General features: G+C 45.6%; 2 gene segments (V, D, J or C); both read right to left on the bottom strand.

Moving 5' to 3' along the window:
• LOC105537309 overlaps window positions 1-1,436 on the bottom strand; it is a 17,503-nt gene extending 16,067 nt beyond the window's left edge. The window contains 2 exon segments of the V gene segment in view: window positions 977-1,284; window positions 1,367-1,436. Coding sequence covers window positions 977-1,284; window positions 1,367-1,412 — 354 coding nt within the window.
• A 5,492-nt stretch (window positions 1,437-6,928) lies between these two features.
• LOC105537298 lies at window positions 6,929-8,703 on the bottom strand. The segment is given in 3 exon segments: window positions 6,929-7,121; window positions 8,102-8,519; window positions 8,619-8,703. Coding segments are annotated over 3 exon segments (657 nt in total).
• Window positions 8,704-9,708: the final 1,005 nt, after the last annotated feature.

Here is a 9,708-nt window from a genome sequence, read left to right as displayed (position 1 = left end):
TTTTTTTTTTTTTTTGAATTGAAGTCTCATTCTGTTGCCCAGTCTGGAGTGCAGTGGCTCAATTTTGGCTTTCTGCAACCTCTGCCTCCCAGGTTCAAGTCCTTCTCCTGCCTCAGTCTTCCGAGTAGCTGGGACTATGGGACTACAGGGGAACACCACAAAGCCTAACTAATTTTCATATTTTTAGTAGAGATGGGGTTTCGCCATGTTGGTCACACTGATCTCAAACTCCTGACCTCAGGTGATCCACCCGCATGGGCCTCCCAAAGTGCTGCGAGTACAGGCATGAGCAACCACGCCCAGCCCAGATTTTTTATTTCTTAGTGGTTCAGTTTTGATAAATTTTAAAAAACATACAACCTATCTATTTATTTTAATTTATCCTTAACCAAACAGGTTCTAAAATATTTGCAAGATTACTCACAGGAAATCTATTTATGAAGGAAGTCTTTGTTATACTGAATACTTATGAATTGGCACAAAGATGAATTATTCAGGGCATATTATTAATGAAAACAATAACAAAAACAAGAGAACCTATTAATATTTCAAAAAGTGATTAAATGACTTTGTAAAAGTAAGTAGAAAATAAAAGGAGGGAGTGAGAGCGGATAGGAGGGAGGAAGGCAAGCAAGCAATGATTAACTGTGTAAAATTTTCAGTAATTAAAATACTGTCATATTGAAGAGGTGCCTGTTAGGCAGGCTTTTGGTGTTAACTATGTAATATTCACCATGAACAACCTTGTAGAACACACAAGAGCCCGCTCAGAGAATCCACCTCCCATGGTCAGGTCCCCTATCCAGTTGCCTTAGGGGCTGGGAACCCTCCCACGTTGTTCTCTGGTTCTGGCTCCTGAGGACAAAAAGTGTTTCCTCCACGGATAGAGAGGTCCCTGGGGAGGGAGTCTCTGGCAGCTCACTCTGCACCTGCGCTGTAGAGGGTTTTTGGTGCTCTCAGTGCTGGTTTCTCTCACTGTGACTTTCGCACAGTAATACGTGGCGGTGTCCGAGGCCTTCAGGCTGCTCCACTGCAGGTGGACGGTGCTGATGGACTTGTCGGCTGAGATAGTGACGTGGCCTTGGAAGGACGGGCTGTATCTGGTATCAGAATCACCAGGATAGATCATCCCCATCCACTCTAGGCCTTTCCCGGGCATCTGGCGCACCCAGCTGATCCAGCTGCTGGTAAAGCTGTATCCAGAAGTCTTACAGGAGATCCTCAGAGATTCCCCGGGCCTTTTCACCTCTCCAGACTGCACCAGCTGCACCTCGGCACAGACTCCTGTGGGAGAGATACAAAATTTGAATTGGGGCTCCTTTCTCCCCATTCTTTTCTGTGACCTCAAACCCTGGGCAGGACTGACCTTGGAGAACAGCCAGGAGGAGGGCGAGGATGGCAGCTGACCCCATCGTGGTGGAGGACAGAAATGAAGCACTGAGAAATGAAGGACAGAAAATGAAGCACTGAGATCCCCAGCTGGGTGCTGAGGGAGACTCACTGTGAAGGGGAGCCCTTGGTTTAAGTGGGGAGGCCCCCACTTGGATTTGCATAGTTGTCACCCTGCCCTGAAGAGTCTACAGGGTTTATAACCCAGAACCTCAAATGCAGAAAAAGACTGGCCAGAGCCTCCTGGGAGGGGCAGAATAAGGTCTCAATAATTCCTTACACCCTGCTATTGTCCCTCTCCACAATTTTCCATGTTTCTTTGAGACTCATCCCAGGACCTCCCTTCTTCCACCCTTCTCTGTGACCCTGTGAAGGTAATTAGTCTAGATGAAACTATGTATGTTAAAAAAATGAGAAATAGAGCCAGGAAAGGCCATGAAGAGAAAATTCAATTGCACATATGCCTGATAACAAGAACTACCAAAAAAAACTACTCTCTCTTCCCTGGCAGTTTCACGAGTTGGACTATGGTCTTGGCACCAAGCAAGGGCAGGACCACCTCAGGCCTTCAACAGTCCTCAAATTGATTAACTTGCCAGACCTTCACCCACGCAAAAATCACACAATTTTCCTGGCCATTTTGTCTTCTAGATTTCACACTCTGCCAATTCAACATGAATAGGGAATAGTTGTTTAGGTCTCTGAATTGCTGATGGACCTGAAGGGATCCCCATTGCTGCACCCAACTCCTGGTAGTGCTGTTTCAAGTCCTTTGTGTCAACCCCAGCACCTTCTTGTATAGTTCTTTCATTCTTTAACTTTTATTTTATGATACCAACGTTGCTTGGAAGAGGCCCTTAATTATCCCCTTTGTCTGCCCTGTTTTATGGTGAACCATTCTCATTTTCTTAGCACCTAAAAGATCCAAAGGAGAAGCCAAGGAAACACAAACTACACAGGTTCTAAAGCTATCCAGGATCTGGGATCCAGTGCACCAGGAACATCCTACTTGAGGTTGGGATCAGAGACAGCCGTCTGTCATGTGTCTGTTGTGAGCTGTGGGTCCAGCATCCTCCCAAACATTCTCCTCTCATCTGCAGCACAGGAAGCCGGAGACACTGCTGTGTCAGTCATTCTCACAGTCCATTGGCTAACGTTGTTCGCAATCCGATGATATCAATTAATGATATCAATCATATCACAAAATGATGCCAGTTTCCACTCCTGGGCTACCTTCTGTGTGGCTCTTGTGTGTTGGTGTTGTTTCTGGACAACTGTACCCTTTGGTGGTGAATGGGAGTCTAGCAGCCTCGGCTCACAGAGCACAGTGCAGGGCTGGATGTGCATCTTTTTACTTTTATTTTTAGCTATCACAGATATGAATTGCATATTCGGGTTGTTCATTATTTTTACTTTTCCTTATTCAGGGAACAACTCCTGGGAAGCTGTGTCTGTCATTTCTAAATTCCATGGATCACTTTCACTTCCTGCTCCTTATTGGAGCGCACACGCCATCTCATGCCATATCATTCTGTAGCCATCTGGCATTGAATGTCTTTTATCCCACACTTTCTCATCCTTTGATGTTATAAACAGTCCTCTAGCCATGTGTCACAAGTCAGGAACTTTCTAGCATTCTCCACCTCTGATGTAATTGTGTTGAGTGTCCCAAGGTCATCGTCAGGCCCCATAATCAATAGAAATAAAGAACTCAAGACAAGCTGTTATTCTCATGGGTGCAGCTTTATTATAGCAAATGAATATGAATTAAAATGAGCAAAGACACTAGGGAGAAGGCCCTGAGAATCCAAGCACAAGCACTCAGGTGTTCTTTCCCTGAGGAGTCTCTTGTCCCCAATTCTCCCAGCAGTGATGTATGACACCACGTGTGAAGCACCGTCCACCAGAGAAGCTCACCTGAGTGCTGGGGCCCAGTGCTATTTATTGGGGCCCATCACAGATGTGTGTGGCACCTGCACAACTGACCTCCAGTGCTCAAATGCCGGCCCCTTGAGCAATAATAGGCGTTCACCATAAGTCATTATGAAAATAGCTAGTATAGTGTGCAACCAGGCTACACACAGAGAGACACAGACACAAAGAAACAAAAATACATTTTAACTAATAAAATAATCATAATACTAAGAGAGATAAGAGGAATGTTTTGGAAGTGATTGCTACAGTTATGACCTTGATGGTGGGGATAACTTTCCAGATGTACACTGACTCCGAACTCACTGAGTTAACTATGTTAAATCATGTGTAGTTTTACAGATGTGAACCTTACCTTAGGCAAGTGCTTTAATAACACTACCAGGGGGAGTTTGCCAAAAAGGCAGATGTCATCTGCCAGGAGCTGAATATGGACCTGGCTTGAGAAAGCACTTTTTTGGGAATTTTCAGGGTTTGCACAACCCAAGCCTGCTTGGTAAACACTTTCCTGTACACAAGTCCAGGTGAGATGGAAACAGGCTGTTGGAATAAAAGGCAAGACTCAGAAGAAAAGAAGTGGTGAACAAGGTATGACCCAATGTAGGGTCAGTGTGGATGGGAGCCGCGGCTGAGAGCCTGTGGGTGGAGAAGAATGTGGACCAGCGGCAGGAGGAAAAAAGGCAGGGGGGTTCTTCCTGAGCCAAAACAGATATTTCATGGAGGGCACGGGCAGGGGCATGCACAGGCACAGACGGGTGCCATGGAGTAGGGGAGCCTTTGGGGTATAGACCCAGGACACAGCATAAGAAATGCAGACACTCCCAAGGCAGCAGGCACAGAAACAATGACAAGCCTCTACCTTGGGCTTCCATCCATGTATCTAAGATCAAGTTAACTGATTTTCCCAATTGATCACAATGACTGAATCTCACAATCATTTCTGAAACACACAGTTATTGGTACTCACAAGTTCTGGACAAAACATTGATATCCCAAAATACACTAGTATAGAAAAAAAATAAGAATCTGCTTCTATCCAGTTTGCAAGGATTCAAGAGCAATTCAACAGATTCTGACATTAGATTTATGCAAATATATGGTAACAATTTGTCTCTTCAAACTTGTACTCTGATGGTAATAAAAAACAAGTGACAACAATCGGCATTGTATTATTATTTCTATCTACAATGATGGTAATTTTTGAGGCATGATAACCTAAGTGTCCTAATTCTGAGCCCACATTTAGGACTGAGCAGCAATCACTGGCAGCAGGGTCCCCCACATGGAGACACACCTGACTCAATAAAGCTACACTTGGGGGTCCCTGCAAGCTCCAAAGCATGGAGAAACAGCTCCCACCTCAGACACAGTTGGATCAATCTGTGCTCTTTCTCTGAGGAAGGTGAGGCTTAGTGTGTGGAAAGGACCAAATCTGCTCTATTCAAGATCTCTGCACCTGAACGAAACCAAAGAATGTGATCACCATGTGGTTTCAGCCTGGATTGAACAATTTCTTAGGAGAAGGGCAATGCTCTGCCAAATCCCTACTCAGAATTAAGAAATAATGCATGTGTTCAGGAGAAATGTGGACAGTTGTTTACAGATTCTTTTCTTAATCCTCTATGTCATCTGAGAGAAGCAAGAAAAATCATGGTTTCTATATAAAAATGCATAAACAGTGTGTTTCCCCTGAGAACGCACCTCCCATTTCTTCAACATCTGGGAACCCACACACCAGGCACCCAGCTGCTGTTCTCTGACATCCATCACCCGGTTAATGCAAAGACACGTGTCCTGGGAGCTCCTCCCAGACGGTGATTATACACAGTGGAGATTGTAAGTCGTGTCTGCTGCTGGGACACGGGAGAGATCCCTGATGGGTGGGTTTGGCCCAGGGAGGCATCAATGGTTTTACTAGACTTAGAGTGGACCATGGCGTAATTAGGAGGTTTGATCAGAGTTCCCCGATTTCTCATGTCTTTGTCATCAGATCTGCATCCACATCTGACAGTTTCCACAGCCTGCCTGGCCTCCTGTGACATCTTCTCCCTCAATTAGTGATTCATTCCATAGGGGCATATGATAAATTATTTTCTAGTAGTAACCTTTTCCAATCCAGAGGCCTCAATGGTAGGCAGAGAACCATAAATACAGAGAGGCTCCCAGGAGAATGCATTTGGTGCAGAAGAAGCCACAGGGTCTGACAGGAAAGCAGCCCTTGAACTCCACCTGCCCCTGCCCTGGGCTGCTCCTGTCTCCTGTGGGTGCCGAGTGCCCCCTGCAGCCAAGCCAGCCCCCTGTGTCCTGCAGGGCGGTCTGTCTCTGAGCCCACGTGGACTTCCCATCACAGTGTTTCCTGCACAGTTTTACGCTGCCGTGTTCTGGGTTCTCAGGCTGTTCATTTGCTTGTACAGCATGTACTTGGTGTTGTCTCTGGAGATGGTGAGTCTACTCCTAACATAGGCTGCATCGTATTGATGAGTTTCACCACACCATGTAACTGCAGCCCATTCCAGACCCTTCCCTGCGGCCAGCAAACCCAATGAATCCCATAGCTACTGAACGAGAATCAAGAGGATGCACAGGAGAGCCTCAGGGACCCCTCTAAGCTGTACCAAGTCTCCCCCAGACTCTGTGAGCTGCGCCTCACACTGGACACCTGCAAACACAGAGACATTCTGGTTAGAAACTGTCACATAGCCACTATTTCTTTCACAAGCATCCGCTTGACCTCCCAAGATGTGCTGGAACTCAAGGTCCAACGTCACCTTTGAGGGCCTTGGTCTACTGTGAGGTCATTACACCTGCTCTGCCTTCAGGAATCTGTGGCTGTGGGGAAGGGTCAGGAGAGTGACCTCTTACTTACTGCTCACCAGTCCTGAGTCACAGAAATTTAAATGCAGAGTTTCACTTGTTCAATTCTATGAAGGCACCAGATAACCTGAGAGAATACAATAGTACACATACGAGGATTGATGAAAACAAAAATTAACAATTTAAATTTTAAAAATCACATAAAAAATCACTGGCAGTTGGATTTAGTTTTCTTTGAAAAATTAAAGGCACATATTGTAAAACTGCTATTTTTAAAGCATATGGGAATGTATTCTTAATTAGCCTATATACTGCCAACCACTGTGTGTTTGTATATTTGTGTGTGTGAGAGAGAGACATAGAAAGAGACAGAGTCAGAGAGAGAGAGAGAGATAGAGAGAAAGAGAATACAGACAGAAGAAGAAACACAAAAAAGGAGATAAATCTTACATGAAAGTATTATACTTTACAAGGTCATTGAATAAGGTGAGAGATGTGGTCTTTAATGGTCACATAAGGCAGAAGCAACAAATTCTTACACTAGATGTGATTATACACGTATATAAATAACATATTCTGATTATACACGTATATAAATAGCATATTCTAATTATACACGCACCTTAGTGTAGGCATAGTGTAGAGTATCTAATGGTGAAATGTGAGGGTTACGGGCAACCCATTCTCCAACTTGGGCCGTGTTTTCATGGAGCCGGAGTGCCCTGTGTTGCTCCTGGGCCCCTCTCCAGGGAAGTTTGTGTCTGGGATCACACTGACGTCTTCTCTGTTCCTCTCACAAGAATACAAGTTTGTGGCAGTTGGTCACAGAACTCAGCTGCAAGAAAATTCGATACTCGGACACGGATCTGGAGATGGTGACTGAGCTCGTGAGGAGGGGGTTAGAATTTGTGCTCCCTCGTGACCTATGCCCCGACCCACTCCCTTGACTGAGGACTGGCGGATCCAGCTCCAGCAGGAAGCGCTGGCTGTGATGGAGAATCCAGAGACAGCACAGGTGAGGGAGGGGGTCAGTGAGGGCCTCACCAGGCCAATAAATGACCATGAAACACGGTGGTCGGTGTGCACGGGTTCTGGAAAACACACTGAAATTCCTACATACACACATTTTGGTAGGAATGAAGAATTCACTTTTGTTCAATTTGTGAGATTTCTAGACAATTCAGCAGATTCTGAGAATAAATTCAGGCACATATGTGGTAAACTTGCAACCAAATTAAAAAGAAACTACTTTCAGTGGAATGGATATTGAATTGTTTTCTTTTACTATAAAGAGGGTGATTTTCAGAATAGAAGTGAGGCATGATAGCCTAATGGCATCCTCTGTGTCTCCTGAGAGAAGCAAGTCAAGTCGTGGTTTCTATATAAAAATCCATCAACAGTGCCTTGTCCCTGAGAATGCACCTCCCATTCCTCCAGCATTAGGGAGCCCATGGTCCGGGCACCAGCTGCTGCTCTCTGAGGTCCATCATCTGGTTGGTGCTAAACACACACGTCCTGGAAGCTCGTCCCAGACAGTGAGTGGGCGCAGCGAAGATGAAAAGGCACGGCGGCTGCCAGGCACATGGCGGACCCCTGATGGGCACCTAGAGCTCAGGGAGGCCTGATGGCCTTGCTGGACTTAGTTTGGACCACATGGTACTTAGGGAGCTCCATCAGACTCCTCATTTCTCCCTCACTGCTTGTGAAACTTGAATCCTGGGCAGACAGTGTCCACAGCCTCACCCGGCTTCTTGTCCCCTTTTCTTTCTCCATCTGTGACACCTGCTTTAGGGGTGTTTGATAGCGGTTCCTCTTATAATAAACTTTACGAACTTAGAAACCTCAGTAGTAGGCATATAACTGTAAATATACGAGGCCCTCTGGGGAACTGTTAGATGAGAGGAAGCCAGAGACCCTGAAGGAGAGCAGCCCTTGACTTCCACCTGCACCTGCCCTGGGGCTGCACCTGCCCTGGGGCTGCACCTGCCCTCTGTGTAACCTGAGCACCCCCTGGTGGTTCCATACGCCCCTGCAGGGAGGCTTGTGTCTGGGCTCACACTGACCTCCCCTCACTGTGTCTCTCACACAGTAATACACGGCTGTGTCCTCAGCTCTCAGGCTGTTCATTTGCAGATAGAGGGAGTTTTTGGCATTGTCTCTGGAGATGGTGAATCGGCCCTTCACAGAGTCTACATAGTATTTCTCACTTCCATCATACTTTATGTCAGCCACCCACTCCAGCTTCTTCCCTGGAGACTGTCGGATCCAGTTCATCCTGGTGCTACTGAAGGTGAATCCAGAGGCTGCACAGCAGAGTCTCAGGGACGCCCCTGGCTGTACCAAGCCTCCCCCAGACTCCACCAGCTGCACCTCACACTGGACACCTGCAAACACAGAGACGTCCTGGTCAGAAACTGCCCCACATATTCCCAGTTTCCTCTCACTCATATTCACGTACATTCAACTCATTCCTCATGAATCACCTTTGAAAATAGCAACAAGGAAAACCCAGCTCAGTCCAAACTCCATGGCGAGTCCTGTGTGTTCAGTGTTGATCACCGAATAGAAACACCTGGGAATTCTAGGGCTGGAGCTCCCAGAGCTGCAGGGTCAGGGCTGGGCTGCTTTTCATCAGCAGAGGGAGGGACCTATTTGCATGTCTCCTACTGTATAGCAAGCTCTGGGGTGGGGCGCCTGAGGAGAGGGCAGGGCCCAGAGCAGATGAGTGTTCTGCAGGAGTTTAGAGATATTGATAGGATTTTGGAAAATGTAGTTTCTTATTATAAATTTGTTTTGTGATAAACTCTTTAAACCTACAATTGTATTTGTAACTTATTTTAAAATAGTTTTACTGAAGTACAATGGACCTGTGAAAACTGAATATATTTAAACTTATCAGCAATCAATCATCTTATTTAATTTTTACATATGTGGAGAAATCATGGTATGTAGTATCAATGTTATTTCCGTGTTAAAGATGGAAAATTACCAGCAGAAGCACAGATGGGTGGTACAATGTTCCCAGAGATCACATTTGGTCAGAGTGAGCCCAGATACCTGGGTCTGTGCTTCTCACCACTGGGCCTGGCTGCTCCCTGAATCAAGCCCAACACAGTGTGGGTCACCCCAGTGATATTTTCAGAACTTTCTTCCTGTAATGAAAGCATGGTGTGATGTGTATGCACTATTGTGTTTACCTAATGAATGTAAAGAGAACACATTTTATGCAGTTGTATTTTCATAAATGTCAGACATTCATCATGTTAGTGTCTATTTTTCCACGAATCTGTACTGAACAAATTATTCATTCATTGATTTGTAATACTCTTATTGAGACATCATTACTATACAGTAAATATTGCATGAAATGTTTGGTTTAACAAGTGCTCAAGCCGATCCTGGTGGCACATAACGGTAGTTTCAGCTACTTAGATGGCAGATGCAGCAGGATTGTTGGAGACCAGAAGTTGGAGGCTACATTGAACTATGATCCCACCACTGCACTCCAGCCTGGGTCAGAGTAGGACCACATCTCTTCAGAAACAAACAAACAAAACAAAATGTAATTCCACT

Source organism: Mandrillus leucophaeus, unplaced genomic scaffold, assembly GCF_000951045.1.
Source record: "Mandrillus leucophaeus isolate KB7577 unplaced genomic scaffold, Mleu.le_1.0 Scaffold1022, whole genome shotgun sequence".
In the NCBI taxonomy this organism is placed as follows: domain Eukaryota; kingdom Metazoa; phylum Chordata; class Mammalia; order Primates; family Cercopithecidae; genus Mandrillus; species Mandrillus leucophaeus.
The sequence above is the reverse complement of the archived record's forward strand: the minus strand, read 5'-3'. Positions and strand labels throughout refer to the sequence as shown.